This window comes from Athene cunicularia, assembly GCF_003259725.1.
Source record: "Athene cunicularia isolate RWA chromosome 1 unlocalized genomic scaffold, athCun1 chr1_part2, whole genome shotgun sequence".
Lineage (NCBI taxonomy): Eukaryota > Metazoa > Chordata > Aves > Strigiformes > Strigidae > Athene > Athene cunicularia.
The window spans coordinates 29,606,512-29,624,499 of record NW_020799092.1 but is presented as its reverse complement, the minus strand read 5'-3'; the positions used below and the strand labels follow the sequence as shown (position 1 = coordinate 29,624,499).

General features: G+C 40.3%; 1 protein-coding gene across 1 annotated transcript in view; it reads right to left on the bottom strand.

The window, feature by feature from the left end:
• Positions 1–14,225, bottom strand: part of ITPR2 (inositol 1,4,5-trisphosphate receptor type 2) — a 283,088-nt gene extending 268,863 nt beyond the window's left edge. The window contains exons 1-2 of the mRNA XM_026864631.1: positions 14,100–14,225; positions 12,800–12,888 (exon numbers count right to left, since the gene is read on the bottom strand). Coding sequence (XP_026720432.1) covers positions 12,800–12,888; positions 14,100–14,225 — 215 coding nt within the window. The remainder of the gene's footprint in view (positions 1–12,799; positions 12,889–14,099) is intronic.
• Positions 14,226–17,988: the final 3,763 nt, after the last annotated feature.

Below are 17,988 nucleotides of genomic sequence, written 5' to 3'. Positions count from 1 at the left end.
CAGAAGTTAATGGCTCTCCTGTGATCCACTAAGATATAAACAGATATTGATTGAACCTAAATGGATAATCTTTCTTAGAAAAATTAGAAAGCAGAGACAAGCATTTATTCCACTGCATGTATGTGCTGCTTTCTACTGTGACAACTTAAAAGGAGTGCAAATTTTTCCTGAACCTTGAAACAAGCAGTTCATCTGGTTGGTCTGCAGCTTTATGTTAGCAGTTACGTGAATTGGAAGTGAGCTTGAGCCTTTGTTGCTTCTTTTTTCTAATCTTCAAACTGAAGAGGTTTTAGAACATATTTTTTCTATCTTTACCTTTCAAGTTTAATTTTTTTCTAGGAAATTATCAGTAAAAATAACTGTTTGTATATAAAGTTCTGTGGTTATACAAAAGGAAAGTTTGTATCTAACTTGTCATCCTGAAATTAGAAAAAAAGCATCACAGCACTTAAAGTTGTGCATAAATTCCTCCCAGCTAACAGTACAAATCTTGTCATAGCTGTGGAGCAGACTTTCAAACGGCGTTTGGATCAGATTCCCTGCTGACTTATTCTGGCAACACAGTGTTCAAAAAACACCTGATCAGCGAGTGCTCAATTAATCACCTGCAAGGGATGGCTCAAATATCCCACTTCTCCTCCTCTCAACACATGGTAGCAAAGGCAGCAGAAGTAAAATAAAGACTTCCCAGCACCTCCCGGCAATGCTCTCTGGCCAAGATCCATTTGAAAGCAGTTGCTTCTGCATTAGGTCTAATACAAATCAGAAATCCAGACACACAGAAATCCATCCGGCCACTCAGGTGCCAGTTTAAGGTGAGAACACCAGTCTCCAAAAAGAAAATCCATCATCTGCAGAACACAAAGAGCCACTAGCCAGCTGGGGCAGTGTTGAAGTCCTGACCACTGCCTCTCCTTGGAGAGTTCAGCCTATACAGAAAGGGTATCAAGTCATTTACATCTATACCATTATAAAGAACCTGTCAGTTCCTTCCAGGAAATCCTCAGCCCCTTTACACACAGTGTCCTGAAAGATCCTACCTTCAATCTAGGGACTCGGTAGTGGTGAAGTCATCAGCCTTCTGAGATAAACCCCTAATATGGGTGAAGACGAGACCATCTCCTCCTTTCTGCAAACTAACAGGAAACCAAAGCTCATTGGCATCCTGAGACTCAGACTCAATTTTCAAACTACCCTAGAAGAAGAAACTGTACATAATAAGATTGACTCTTTAGTGATAACAGACAATCACTTATTATCTACTGATTGGGTTGTGTGGATCCCTTTACTGCTCAAATTTTTGCTTCAACATCCTCCCATCAACCACACAAACTGCAAGTGCTGTGGCAGAAGCAGTGTCAGTGGTGCAAAAGATACCCTGAAGCATGCCATTGCCAGCACAAACTGTTCTTTCATAGTGCCAGAGCTCAGTGACAGGGACAAAACGAGCTTCCTGTTCCTCCACAACTGGCACAGTAAATCAAATGCTGGAAATGTGGAACCTCAGTGAACCACCTCAGGCTGCATAGATCAGAGACCAGGACCAAAAACCACAGAGAAAGAGCTACCAACATACTTCACTGAATACACAGGAAAATCATCCTCCCTTTTCTCCTGTTCAACTAGACTAAATAACCTATCTCATTTCACTCAGAAGAATTCAGTACCATTTTAAATGAGGAAGGACCAAGAATTCACAGAAGATATTTAAGGCAGAGCTTACAAAACAGATACATATTTCTTCTGGCTGCAAAAGTCCCACTTCCAGCTCTACTCAAGTAAAATGATTCTATTAAGAGCAGCCTAATCACAGTTTAATCTGCCACAGAAAGAAAATGGACCAGATGAAACGGTCCCACAGACCAAGAGTTTGACTCCACCAGCCTAATGCACAGTATTGCTTCAAATGAGGTGCTATAACAGAACTTTGCATGTAATGGTTTTACAACATCCTTGATATACATGGAGGGAGGGGGAGAGATTACAGTAATTGGTGCCTACATTCAGTGGCAGAAAAACCTGTTCAACTACAAAAGTTAATACAGACAAAACTTATTGCCTGCCAGGTTCTGACCTTGTTTTGTTTTTGCAAGAGAAGCCACTGCTAACACTAACTGAGCATACCTCTAACCCAAATCCTGCAGCTGCCCAGGGTCCATAGCAGTACCCTCTCTGAAAAGCCTGCCTCTGAATGGTTTCATGATCAAGTCATAACCAATCTTTTAGTACTCCTGAAGACCTAGCCAGGGAAGTAGAAATCTTAACTTTGATCTTCTTCAACAGGTTCTTTTAAAAAACTGCCTCATGACTTATTTGCAGTTTAAGTCTACAAATTTGCAGGTGTAGGACCTATATAGGAAATAACACCATGAAACTTTGCCACTATTTTATTTTTCTGCATAACATATATATAACAAATTGTCACCTATAGCCTGACACAAATAAATTATTACCTACCCACCACCAAAAAAAAAAAAAATCCAGTAATTTTTCTGTATGTTATTTAGTATTTTTACCATTTAAATGCAAAGATTTTTCTCTGTATTCTAATATTCTTTATAAATAACGTGGTACGATGACAGCAATGATATGTAAAGGATATCTACAAACATACCTGAAAATCTTACTTGAAACTTGGACTTCCTGTATTCACTGAAACAGTCAGCTTTATGGTTCTTCCAGCAACACTAAAATCCAAATATTTATCACATCAGTTCATTACTTATGAAACTTGTTTGATGGTAAAGCTTGACTTACTAAGTTCTGTCTTCAACCTGAGAAGCATTACAGACATTGCCCTACCTGCTTTTTACATCAGTAAGACTGATGGAAAACCTCATTTTAGAACAATGAAATCCCACAGAACTCTCGACTTAACCCTGGCCTCTCATCGCTCTGTAAATGGCCAAGCCCACTGGGCCCTGTTTTTCAAATTTAGAACAGTAGTGAAGTGGCAGAAAGCAAGGAGAGGATGGTGCATTTAGCTGAAATTGAGCCTACCTTAGCAAAAGGCTAACCTAAATTAGAAATTGTCTGAGATATCAAAGTGAATCCTAACAACAGGCAGTTAACCTTTTTCACTCAGAGCAGTTCGTTGGGTTTTTTTAAATGAAGGAATATATTTTTAAAAACTTTCTAGGTGGCCTTAAAACTTTTATTCTTTGGTCAAAAGAATGAAACTTGCTTAGTGATGCATTTGAACATTTTTCATCACTCTTAACTGTACAAGGATCTGCTCTTAGTGTTTTCAAAACTGATATCTAGTCTTTCCCAACACATTTTGCTTCCTATTTATTGCTTCTGAACAATAAAAAGAATATTAGCCAGATTGAAAAGGTGACTGAAAATATTTTAGCAAAGCACACTACTGTTTCAGTTATCTGGAACAACTGTGAACCTATCAGAAATCAAAGCCTAGCTAACTTTAAAATTAGATCAACGAGGTCATGCAAAAAACAGTTTCCAGTCTCAAGTACTCACATACTGTAAGTTACACACATACACACTGATTTTAAGTTAGTAATTAAGAAAATTACTACTAAACCCAGGGAACTTCTTACACGTTTCATTTGTGACCATTCACATTTTCAAGCTTTTTTCCACATCCACAAGGAAGAAGCTGAGCATATCCAAAATTCATAGAGCCCTGGGAATTGTGACTTTACAAATACTGTCAGGTACTGCAAGATTCCAGACAAAACTATACTGCTCACATCCAACTTAGCTGCCTAGTTGAACTTTCCACATCACAGTGCCCAAGATTATATAAACTACACAAAATTTCACAGGCATCAGAATACAGATGCACACGGAAGCCATGCGAAATTCCCCACACTGAAATGAAACACATCCTTCAGGGGTGACTGGGGATGCCTTGGTGGCTTGTGCCTCCTGCTCCTCCAGCTTTCACCCGAAGTACACTCAGGAGGCAGGCAGACAGCTGGGTGGCTCAGAGCCTTCTACACTGGACCTGCCTTTGCTCTGCACACAGGAATACCTGCACAAGTTTACAGTAAAAATAGTTTAAAAAAACCTAAGAACTGGGTTGCTGTCTTTTAACTGGGGATAGTAGATATAAAAATTTGGGGCTTACTATGAGTTCAGGTAGTTGTTTTCCTAATTCTGCGACTGCATGCTTTCAGCTGCCCCTGCAACACTGATTAACTTGTGTGTGTGTGTGTGTGTCAAATGCAGGTTAAAAAAAAAGCTGTTTGAAATTCAAACAAATCTCTAAAAGAAAATCAAGATAAGTCAGCCAAGCACTGGATCATAACAAGCTTCTGTATTTTGAGATTCATATAAAAAGCTCAATTTCAAGGTCTGTTAATTTTTTTTTTTAATGACACTGATTTTTATCTGTCAGAGGTCAAAAAACAAAAACTTGATTACTGTTTTTATATCAATTCTATGTATAGAGAAGAACTGTAGTAACCTTAACTTAGTGTCAAATGATAACTACCAACACTTGGATATGCTCTTCTAGTCTTCTGCCAAGTAATTTCATATAAGGTTCACCTCCATGCCTTCACTCATGTGGCAGCAACAACCTAAAAGGGCATTTCAAATGAACTGTCCAAAATTTATTATATAAGATTACCAAAGTACCACAATTCATTATATATAACCTTGGTTGTTACAAAAGCATTGGGCATCACATGCACTTAGCAAGTCAACCATACACTGCAAATCATAGTATGGGACCACATCAGTAAGGACTTTTGTGTTTTTACACAAATAATTGCCTAAAGTACCACAGGTCATCTTAAAACTACTATTTCTTTCTGAGGAACTAAGTCAGACATTCTCTTGAAGAATGCAGTATTATTATGTATTTTCCTAAACAACACCAAGAACCTTGAGAAAAAAAATATCAAATATTCAGTTATTTGGGACTATACTAGCCTCAGCACAGACCTACACTGTTTGAAATATTAAAGTAAACAGTGACAGTGACAAACTGATTTCTTTCTGTGTGGAGTAATTTGAAAAGATGTAAGACAGTTTGCCAAGAGCTTTCATAGTTATCTTCTTTCAGCAGACTGCAGATCTCTCAGCAACTGTCCAATCTTCTGTTCCTTTTCAGCCCTTCTTCCCTTCTAATGTGTGCTGCCTTTTAGAACACACATACAGTTACTGCCCCACCACACGCACCTAACCTTTTCCCATGCACCCTTGCTCTGCTGATTTCTCTACTGCCTCACCCTACATTCACCAATACACCCCTCTACACCCATCTCCCCCTCTCCCCTTCATTGTCTAGGGGCCAGCAAGGGAGCACTGACAGGACAGGGGAGACTGTTTTTCTGCTTTCTTTTCTGCAACCTATAGCAACCCCGTGGTCACTGATCAACCAGCAGAAGTAACCACAAGGAAAATCCTGCTCAGGCAATGTGATGCACCTATGAAGCCCACAAAGGGCCAGGGCAGCTTCAATGCAGGCAGCATCTTAAGTTGCCAAACTCCAAAGCATTCCTGCTAGCACAAAAGGACCCCCTCAAACTAGAGGCACAGAAGGCAAGCTGCTGAGCAACAGGAAGAGGGAAAAAAGTACTCATGGACATGGCTTGCAAAATCTACCAGAAGTTTATATTGACAACTTGCTTGGCTTACTAAATCAAAAGGTAAACCTGAGCAGAAGAACCAGCGCTGCAGGGGCTCTGGAAGGGGTGACTCATTCTCAGGTACACTGCAAGACAGAGTACAGTAGCGCTCACACTGACAGCCCCAGGCAGCCTGGCCTGGTCAACACTTTAGGGTCCTTTTTATTATTAAACAATAAATAAGAATTGTTTTTAAAATCACATGCTTTGGACAAGGCTTTGTTTCTATTCAACAGCAATCAAAAAAATACAAACAACTGAATGTAAGAGGAAGACAAGAGATTCAGGCACAGAAAGACAGTTGGGAAAAAAAGCAGTAGAGCAACAAGACTACTCCTGACACAATCTTTTGACTATCACAGCTAAAACAGCCCCTCAAAACCTCAAGCAATACCTAATAGAAGACATGAATAACAAGTACATGTTAAGCCTGTTTTCTGTCTTTTGCTTTCCTTGTTTAACTCTGTTTCCAATTTTGCAATCAAAACCATTACCTTGCTAGAATGTAATTTCTTGGTTTGTTTCATATTTCAAGTGAAATGAGGTAGTAAAAACAGAAATTACTTTTACTTCTCCAGAGATAGGGAACACAAAGCAGTAGGACAATTGCAGCTTTGCTGTGCCCCCCAGGAAAGGAAGCTGGAAATCCTGGAAACTGGGATTCACCTCCCAGACAACTGCAGGTCATGCTGGGGCCTCTTGGTGCCTAGCACCAGCAGAGAGGAGAAGCTGCCTCTGTCAGGGAACATCCGCTGCCACCCTCCGGCAAGAGGCAGGCACCAAGACAGCACATGGGGTCATAGGAGTCTGAATGAAATCCTTTTCTCAACTCAGTGCTGTCAAAACCTGGGCAAATTTTCAAATGGGCAGAGAAGGACAAGCTCTCCATGATGGAGGGGAAGTAGGTCTGGAGACAGCACTGAAGCTCAGGTAGGCTTTCAATGCCCAGCTCTGAGATCCCTTTTTTGTTTTAAAACAGGGATATAAACCAAAGCATTTTTGCATATCCTGTTCTCAAACACCTTGTTGTGCGGTAAGACACCTAATGGAGCAAAGATTCACATGCTGCTCAGGAAATAATGTTCCAAGCTGGGAAAGACAAAGATTGATCTCTTTCTTCTGTGACACTTTTAAAATATAGGATAACCTTGATTTCTAGTGAGTCTTAGAACCCTGTAAAGGCTGTTTAGCTAATCCCTTCATTATGTAAAAGGAAATTCAATCAGACTTAAAGTCACACAAGTTAAATCAATCTCCCCTCTCTTTCCTGACTAATACCCACATTACCCACAGCCCAGCTGAGAACTACAGAAGGGGTAACAGCCACACCACTCATCTCCATTCAACATTCCAGTCCTCTCTCATTTCCATTACTACCACACAGCTTGGAGGTAAACTCACTTTTACATTAAATCAATTGGTTCTTTCTCTAACTCCAGTTTTCTCTCCAATTCTGTTTGATAATGAGCTCTTTGAACCAGGGATATTACATTTCAGTGTACAGTCTCATAAATCATAATACCGTAATTAAGTCTAATCCTATGTTCCTTCACACCCAAGCTGTGCTCTGTGTGCAAGTAAAACTTCTGAAACAAACCCCCTCCAGTGCTCATTACTTGCTGCATTCCCATAAGGGTGCTTTGTGTCTCATTTATTTAAAGACCGCACTGTTTTTAGAATATTTGAAACAAGCACCAAAATAAGTTCATTATAAATGGCAAAGCTGGCACGGTACCTGTTTCGTAATTTAAGTGGATAATTACAGAGGATATAAACTTTGATATATGCATTGAATTGCAAGGTACGCAAGATACAGAGTTGTATTTATATGTCTACATCTCTGCTTATGTGGCACTTATTGTGAGATCAATTAAGGTATGTACTAATACATATAATACAGCTTATGCTTAAGAAAGTTATCACAGAAAAAAATACACCATATAGATGAAAAATTAACATTAGCATACATTCAAAGTAGCTGCAGAATACAGACCAGTGCTTTTGCATTAGGAAGACAACCAAGAGAATATTTCTGAAAATATAAAATGTACATAGTGTTTAAAAAAAAAAACAGACACACAATCAAAACTGTCAGATCCCATTGATACTGTCAGTCTGGAGGATGAAGTACCTAGGTAATAAAACATACAAGTAATTCTTGCCCATAGGAAATTATGAGTAATTCTAGTTATCTCACTCATTTTCTTCAGGCTTTTTATTCTTTCCTGAGTAATCACATTTTGTCAACTGGCACAAGAAAGAAAAATTTGCTATTAATTAAAGGACATATCCTCTGTTCCTTAACTACAGTTTACATTTTCAGACAGTAGGAGAGAAGGGTAAACAAAAAATAAGTGCACTGATGAAAATACTACACTGGTGTGTTATAAGCATCATCAGTCACTACACTACATCTTTTCTCTTAGCACCATTCCTGAGGCCACCAAGATTACAACATTTTACCCTTCGTTGTATTTGGAATATTTTGATTTATGTTGTGCCATTAAGCACTTTCTACTTAATCTTGTCTCTTCACAAAGTACAATTGACTCAATCTGTGTGTGAAGTGAAAAAAATAAATTTTAAAAAATAAATAAATAAAACTCATTTCAAATAAGAAATTTCTGGCAAGCTCTTACACAAATTAAGAGTTGTTCAATAAAAATCAACATTAAACTAAAGAAAATGAGTCCAAATACTCCAGAACACACTTTCTGCTGCTAATTAAAAATAATTTTCAGCATCCCTCGTCATCCACTGCCATATATTACCTAGCAGGCAGCCCCTGCTGCATGCTCCATTAATTATGTTCCACTGAGATTTCTTGCTGCTATGGCACAGAAGTGCATTTATGAAGGTGAGACAGGAAGGCAGCTACTGATAGTGACTAACAGGCCCATTGTCAAACTTTCCAACAGCTGATGTTGCTGTCATTATGGACTTCTTTCCTGCCTCTTACCAATAGGTGATGAGTAACAGCTCTAATTTCCAGCATGCATCACTGACAACATTTATAGGCAAAATACTGAGGAAGGTGGTCTTGAGGTTCAGACACTGGTCTGGGACAACTTAAGATACCTGGATTCATTGACTAGCTCTGCCACATACCTCCTGTGGGACATAAAGCCTCCAACTGTGCAGAAGCTAAAACACACTAAAAGATCAAAAATGGGGAAAAATGTCCCACATTATTAGCACAGTTCAATAATCCAACACCAAATATATCTTGAAATGGCAGAAAGCTACCCATGGATGTAAATTCCTTTCCCCAAACATTTCATTTTCTGTACTAAGTTGCAAGACTATCAGTTTTATATATTCAAAAGCATTCTCCTTTTTAAAAAAGAAGGGGAGGGCAGGGAGCTCAGAGAGCCTTGAGATTGGAAAAGCCAAATTACACATTATCAGTACCCCAGAGCAGCATCCAAATCCAGAATAAACCCAAAGCCAAGCAGAAAAAAAAAAGAAGCAGGGAATTGCTTGGAATCTCAGTCAGCATCCAAAGACCTGCAGTAGCCAATGGGAAATGCTGAGCCCTAAAAACCTCTCCCGTACTTCTCAGAAAAGCCTCACTTTACTTGGGATCCACAGCCTGGAACATCCTCCTGGAGACAGGTGGTTTATACCTCTTACTCCAAAAACTGAGCACAACCCATCTCTTTTAAAATATGGACACCAGAGGAAGAATTTGGAGCAGCACTGCCTGACTTCCCCCGCCTCTGCCCCCATCCCATACTACAGCACTAACCCCAGATGTGATAGAGAGGTTCAGTTTCCTCTTCTGACTGAGAGGGATCAAATCTGAAAGCAGAGCCCTCACGCTCACATCCAACAGTTGTTTACAGTAAAGAAACAGTTCAGAGATAAGGACAGGAGCATAGGTTTCTTCCTGCTCAAAGTAGTGCCCCAATCTTTTGGGTCCCATTTACAGAACCTTGTCATTCCAGTGATTCTCAAACCCTTTTTGTAGTGGGAGGTGTGGAAAGGCACTCCTGCCTTCACCTAGCGCCACTCAGCATGCTCACCTGGACAGAGAGCCAAGAGGCATGGACTCCCCTCATCTCCTAAACAAGGAGGTTAGAACCTCTTAAACTGCATGAAAGGAAGATCTCCACCTTCAGGTTATAGTAGATATTAACCTGACCCTACAGTTGACCGGAACAGCTCAATTGCATCTTTCTCAGCTTTAGGTTTCCTGGGGAAACTGAGCACGTAAAAATTTCTGCACTAGCAAGTGAGCAAGAAATATTCTACAATGCATGAGACACCCTTTGCTTAGAAATCTCCCTCAAAACTAATCTGTTGAGCTGGTTCAACTCTTCAAGGAGTAAGATTTGCTGATGCGATAGATCTCCCCCACTTGGACATACTGTGCACTTTTTAATCTTATTTTTACAACAGCCTCACTCTTACTTTAAGAAACAATTAGCCTTTGACAGCTTAAAATAAACAGGACTCTCTTCTTCCTGCAGAGTCACTAGCCCTGATCTAGATTTTGAGTTCTTGCAACCACATGAGACTACCCAATGCACTTAACAGTGTAAGCGACAAGTTAGTTTGACCAGCACATTTCAAAACAGCACCCTGAGCAATACAGGCTAGAGCAATAAAACAAGGACCCACATCAGTCAAATGAAGCAAGCAAGCAATCATTTCCTCTCCTACCCTACTTTGTCACCACCAAGAGGCACATCTGGAAGATGATGCTGCCTCTTTTCAGATGTTTGCAGAGAACATGCAGGAATGCAGGAGAGGCAGGATTTTAACTTCGGTTGCACACCAAATGTGCAGTTAGGCAAACTTTTCCCCTGAACGTACAGTTGTTTTTTCTGTCTTTTGTGTTGCTGCAACATGTCCAAAGGCAGTAATTGCAATAGCTGGCACAGATAACATGACTTGGCATGACAACTTGAAACTTCAGTCCAAGCTCTTGTACCACCAGCAGAGGGGTCAGTGTTCCCATTTAATAGACATGGGAGTTCTCCACTAGTGACTTCATGTTTCCTTCAAGGCCTTCAGCTCCTCAATTCCAGCCTCCTGGCTCTGCATCTGCCTTTACCACAGCAGGGAGCAGGGCACAAAGAAGCTGTATTGAAAAGCTAACAGAGCTGTATCAGCATTCTTGAACTCCTGGCCAGCCACTGAAGGAGATGCACACAGGAGTGCTGTCTGATCCCAGGTAGTTTTCTTGAGTTGGGTTAGATGGCTAAAAGAAAGTCTGAATAGTCTGTTAAGTTAGGGTGTTGACTTGAGTTCAATCATTTCCTCTGGTAAAGAGCCCCCATGTGCCTTAGGCAAGCTTTGATCTTGGCTTCCCATCTATAAAACAGGGTAACGTCCTGCCCTAACTCTGAAAAATGGGGGGAGGACCAGCAATCTGAAGACCCCAACATGGGAATGCCAACACATATTCAAGTGATAGGCAGCTGTACAAGCACTAGCCACAGCAGAAACATCTGTGACTCTAGACAAGCAGGTGTTCTCAGAAATGAGGAACGTTTCTCAACATAATAAAAAGTAGGGTAAATTTAGCTTCCCCCAGATAACAGAATACAACAATTAGACAGAACAATAAAACCAAACAACTCATCAACAAATTATGCCAAAAAAAAAAAAAAGAATGCTGGGGTTACAAGAATGAGAAACAATATGTAATGATTAACAGTTGCAGAACGCAAATGTTTTCAGACAGGATTTAAAATTACAAGAGTCAATGAAATGAAAGGAGATGTGAGACAAAACAGAAAGTCACAGATAGAGAAGATGCAAAAATAACAAATAGAGGAACAAACCATAGGAAAAAAAAAAGTTGTCAACAGAAAAAATAAGTGAACAGTAAAGACAGGAAGTAATAGATAAAAAAATTATAAAGGACCTTGAACACCAGCTCTTTTCCAGTAACAGTACCACACTAAGTACCTTGGTTTCAATGCAATTGATTGTTTGCATTTTAATATTGCACTTACTTCATCCCACAGTCGCCCGCTGGAGAGATGTCAGGACACAGTGAGCCTCATGCAACTTAGGAGTGATACTCAGATCATCATTAGCAAGTTTGCTACTCTAAAGGTAACACTAACATTTGAGCAGCAAATGACACTGATATTTAACTAGAGTTTGAGCTGCCTTGTCAATTGTATCACTATAATTCATGCAGTACAGGAGATGTTTCAATTGATGAAAAGGTTTAAGGACATGCTCACTTTGGACATGCCACAAAGTCACTGGACCTAATGCAGCTCTTCCACAAACATCAGAGGGAACCACTGCACCCTCAGGACAGGTCACTACAAGCGAACTATGTGATTGCTTAAAGAAAGATACCAATGTATTCCTATCGTCATTCACTGAGGTTTTCTGTCCTGGATTCCAAAAAGGTGATTTAAAGTGGCCAAGGTTAATAAAACACTCAAGCAAGAAGTAGTAGTTCAATGAAGTAGCCACAGCTAAACTACACCTTTTTTTATCCTGTAAAGTGAAAGAATTGCTTATGGAAAAAAGCATCCTCGTGAAATTAATTGTCTGATTATAACTATCTCATCATTAACATTCGCAGAGAAGACTTCAGGCAAACACAAAACAAAGATAAAGGGATGCACGTTTAACGAACTGATTATGACAATGAGCAAGAAAGCAAAGGTTTTGTCCTTGACGCCTTTGTCAAAAATTCTCAGACACACAATAAAATAAAGCTCTCCAAAAGAGGAAAAAAAAAAAAAAAAAAAAAAAAAAAATTTCAGCTATATTTTACCTTCCAAAGTCTCTTAATTACAGGCAAACTCAGCTGTAGTACTGGTAACCAAGTATATACTTCCAACAGATTGTTCAGATTTTAAAAAAGAGAAACAACTCACCCAGGTCTAACAACCTGATCAAATTATAAGAATAACTCTCAAATGATAAGAATATAAAACTGTTTGCAGGAATGTGCAGACTGCTGGAAGTGCTGTGGGTTTCACACTTGAATTTAACTTTCCACATCTAATTCTTAAGCTTCCAGCCTTATCTCACTTCTTCTGAGCATAAATTCTTGACATAATAGATGTCAAGACTCATAGAGTCTTCAAAGTAAAAAAACTTTTACCATCTAGATGTATATAAAAAACTGTTATGTCACATTAGAATTCCCTCTCTTGCTATTTTATGGTGAATATTTTGGATTTGTCTGGTTTTAGTACCCAAGGACATAAAGACATCACTGAAGACTTGTGCTTGCATTCTGCTTGCGTACGCGTACATACGCAAGCCCTAGATCTGACACTTTATCGAATTCTTTCAATTCAGTCTCCTGGAGTAATCATAATTGTTAAGACATTTCTGAAAAAGAAATATGAAGATAACAGTGCCAGACCCCTTGTTCTGTAACCAGGCCCTGCACAGGAAAACAAAAGAGGAGGTGTTTCCAACTGCCCAAAACATACATATTAAACATCAGACTAAATGAAAACATACCAGAATTAGAAGCTGAAAGTCAGAGCAAAGCAAGACAGTGAAGGGGGAAAGGAGTTAAGACTCCCTGCCCCCATGACATCTAAAGGAAAAGCCAGGGTCACTCCCAGGAGTCACCACACAGAGGCCTCAGGTATTTTATTTCATGAAAACGTGTTTCTGGACAGTTTGAACCTGAGGCTGAGCAGCAAAGTCTTTACAGTGTGCTGACAATATCCTTTGTCCTCCTGACCATGTTTATCTCAGCCATTTTATACCAGGCTTTAATGGCCTAATTAAGCTGTTTTAGCAGGGGAGGTTTCACATTTCCCAGCAGTAAATGAAATCCTGGCATGCCTTAGATCAGTGGGGGTTTTCCTGAGGATGGATTTCAGAACCTGGCAGAGCAACAAGCTTGCCTGAGAGCACATCCTCATCTGAGACTATTCACAGCAAGGAAGGTTCAACTCTTGTCTAAACATAGGTTACTAGTGCCATTTGATGTGTCTTTTGATACCTAAGACATCCCCGTAAGTTGTTAGCAGGGAGGCAGGACTGCTATGCCTTTGACAGCTCTGCCTGCCTGTGTGCAAGTGAAAGGGGCCTGCGTGTTTTGGCATTATAAGGTTAATTCATGTCACTTTAGAAAATATTTAGCATTTGCTTGCTCTGGCAAAGCTTGAACTGATAGGAGTTCTACACTTGAAGCTGTCTTTGCCTCTTTCCTCCCAAGAAAATCAGGGCACAGACTGTATTCTTTATTTCTAGGCTTGTTCACCTTGGCTCAGGCTGGAGAGTGGCCAGCAGCTGAAAGCTGTTACCACCTCATAGCTCAAGTGATATATATGAAATCAACTGGAAATCTCAATCCAGTTCTGAGTAGTGATGGCTATTGACAAGAAAAGAGTGATATGAAATCAGCATTTTGGGGGAAAAAAGTAAAGATCAAATCCCAAAGGCAGTCAAGTGTTTAAGCCAATACTTGATTTCAAACCTGTCTCATTGAAACAGTCCAACAATCTAACTGAAGTGACCAGATTATTTGTACACTGAAAATAAGCAAGCACTTACCTGATTTTGTAGACCAGGCCTTAAACTGGTACGAAGATCACTCTTGAAAAGCAGATCTGAGGAACCCTTGCTGATCCTCTCCTTGCAGACAGAAAACTTAAGTAGTGACAAATACTTCTCTAGCATTTTTGACAAGGATTAACCCTCTTCTATTAAAAACAATTATTGTGCCTCTCTAAGTCATAGTTTTATGAAGAGAGTATGTGGAAAAATTTAATTAAAATTAAAAAATTTTGTCATAACAAGTCTACATAGAAAAAAATAAAGCATGGTCAGAGATGGTAATGGAATATTGTTTCATTTATCTGGAGCAGAAATAAACCAAATTGCTTGATAAATATGGAATTTTTTTACTGCAGTTTTAAACTTTGCAATTAGCTGCAGGATGAAGGTGAGGCTGCTTAGTCAATAACTGGAATATGTTTTCCATCAGTTATCTCTGGTAATCTTTTGTTCCAAAACTAGGAATACAGGCTTCACTGTGAAACAGGACCCAGATGCAGAAATCATCACCTAGTAGTGACAGACTGCCCCACTGCACAAGCTGTAAAAGTGAAGAAGTCTTTCTTACTCAACTTCCATGTTTAATTTATTTCTAAATTTCAAAGAAGAAAATATTTCTAGTGATATTTGCAGTGGTATTGTAAAAATTAGATCTCTCTATAAAAGTACCTGGCAGTATTTTAATACAGGAAAATTTTACCATGATCCCAGATTTTGATGTTCATTCCAATGCTAAGACAAGCAGTTTATCCACAGAAATGTCAATAGAAACATCCCATTGCATCACTGAGCATCCACTTTAGGTGTGAAAATACACGCTATTAGAAATTACCTCAGCCTCAAAAAACTCACCAATAGGCTGATGACATCACATTCTTGCTCCTTTTCCACCCCTCACATCTTAAGAAGATGTCCGAAATTCCTGCTCGCCTTGCCTAAACAGGAGAGGCTCCTGGCAGAAGTTGAGTTTTTTATGGATTTGAAAATTTTCTGACTGGAAATACTTTAATCCCACACCTACACAACCCATCTCTTATATGAAGTTACAGATATACAGGCCAATTCAGTTGAAGCAAAATGGACCAATGAGAGGCTTATACAACAGGCAGCATTGATGTTTGTTTTCATTAAAACAGAGGCTAGTGTTTTCCAGCTGCAGGAGGAAAAGGGGAAAAAAAGAATGCCTTCAACTGTTTTAATACAATAGATATAGATGGGACCAGGTCCAAAACTAAGGCAGGCACCCCAGAGGTTCAGCATGCAAGTATATGAAAGTTTGGACTCAAAGCCTTGGGTTTGTTTCTCATCTTTCTAACGGGAAGGAGGGCCAGGAAGGGAAGAAAGATTAGACCATTCCAATTATTTTGTTAACTAAAATCCAACTCTGATGTTAAAGCCCATCTGTAGCTGAAATATTTTTAATATACTTATCTCGAGCAATGCACAATTAACAGCTTACTTGAAGAAGGCCTGGCTTTTAAAGGCACCTGATGAAGTTCCCCACGCAAGCTGGAGATGCCCATTACCTTATGAATATTTATATTTGAGACAGCCTAACTCTTCCTTGAGCACAACAGCATTTCAAACACTTGGATGTATAAAGGAGGGCATTACTTGGCCTCCAAGTTGGATTAGAGTGCACCACAACAGCTTATTTTGACAATGACTGCATGCAAGAATTGATTTATTGCTGGTAGTGCTTTGTTCTATTTTGCCTTTAACAAACATCAGAGAACTAGATGATTTCTTGGTAGATAGCTAGCTGTGGGGACTCATTCTGCCTTTTTTCTCGTCATGGGAGTTAACTCTTTACTGATATTGTTTTAAACAAAATGTTGGTATTGGTGCAATATGAAATATCAAGCATCTGATTTAAAAAAAAAATACAAAACAAAACCAGAATACCATGAGGGAAAAGAGGGCCTGACAGAGATAAATATGATTTAGTAACATAATAAAATAGGAGCGTAGTGAATCATGCAAAATAAGTGTCATTATTTGATTCACAAGGAGAAGACCAGAATATGAAGCATTCAGTGCTGACCTATCCATTTTATTCAACCTGGCCTAGTAGGAACAGGAAATTCTAACTAAATTCACAACATCCAGTTTTATAAAGGACTTTTTACTGGAGGGAAACCGTTTTCTCAGCATTACACAGAATCACAGAATCATCTAGGTTGGAAAATGAATGGGTGGCTCCAAGACTGATGTTACCATCAGGGCTTTGGATTCTTCAATCATGGGTTGGTATACAGGGCACCTGATCTTTTGACATTAGACGGAACACACCTGCCCCAGAAAGGGAAGGAGATTTGGGGGCTGGAATTAGCTGGACTCATTGAGAGAGCTTTAAACTAGATTTGAAGGGGGAAGGGGGCAAAACATCGGCCCATCTGAAGTGCATGTAAACCAATGCACACAGCATGGGTAACAAACAGGAGGAGCTTGCAGCCGTGATGAAACAGGAAAATTACGATGTTGTTGATAGTACAGAAACATGGTGGGATGTATCCCATGACTGGAGTGTGCCAATTGATGGGTACAAGCTCGTTAGGAGGGACAGACAAGGGAGGAGAGGCAGTGGGGTGGTGCTGTATGTTAGGGACTGTTATGATTGCTTCGAGCACAGGTGTAGTGAAGACAGGGTTGAGTGTCTTTGCATTAGAATCAGGGGGAAGGCCAACAGGGCAGATGTTGTAGTAGGAGTCTACTATGGCCACCCAACCTGGACAGAGAGATGGACGAGATATTTTATAGGCACTTAGGTGAAATCTCACGATCGCTTGCCCTTGTTCTTGTGGGAGACTTTAACTTCCCAGACATCTGCTGGAAATACAACACGGCAGAACGAGACCAGTCCCAGAGATTCCTAGAATGTGTGGGAGACAACTTCCTGACGCAGCTGGTGAGTAAACCGACCAGAGAAGGTGCCCTACTGGATCTCCTCTTTGTGAACAGAGAAGAGCTGGTGGACGATGTGGAGATTGGAGGCCGAGTAGGGCACAGTGATCATGAAATAATAAGAGTTCTCTATTCTTAGGGAGGCCAGGAGAGGGGGGAGCAGAGCTGCCATCCTGGACTTCCAAAGGGCTGATTTTGTCTTGCTTAGGCACCTGCCTGAAAGGATCCCCTGGGAGACTCTCCTAAAGGGTATAGAGGCCCAGAAAGGGCCTTTAAGAAGGAAGTGTTAATGGCTCAGGAGCAGGTGGTCCCCAGGTGCTCTAAGAGAAGCCAATGCCAGAGAAGACCACCCTGGCTGAACAGGGAGCTTTGGCTGCAACTCGGAGAAAAGGAGAGTTTACAGCCTTTGGAAGAAGGGGCTAGCCACACACAGTGATTACAGAGAGGCTGTGAGGCTATACAGAGTGGAAATCAGAAGGGCTAAAGCCCAATTGGAAATTAATTTGGCCTCTGCAATCAAGGATAACAAGAAAAGTTTCTATAAGTATGTCAGTAGCAAAAGAAAGTCCAGGGAGAGTCTCCATGCCCTGCTAGATGCAGGAGGAAATTTGGTAACAAGTGACGAGGAGAAGGCTGAGGTGCTTAATGCCTTCTTTGCCTCAGTCTTTAATAGCAAGGTTAGTTGTATTGATGAAACCCAGCCTCCACAGCCAGAATACAGGGACTGGGGAAACGACCCCCCTGCAATCCAGGAGACAGTCAGTGACCTGCTGCATCACACAGACATACACAAGTCTATGGGACTGGATGGGATACACCCGAGGGTGCTGAAGGAGCTGGCTGGGGTGCTCGCCAGGCCACTTTCTATCATTTACCAGCAGTCCTGGCTGACCAGGGAGGTCCCGACTGATTGAAAATTGGCCAATGTGACTCCCATCTATAAGAAGGGTCAGAAGGATGATTTGGGAAATTACAGGCCTGT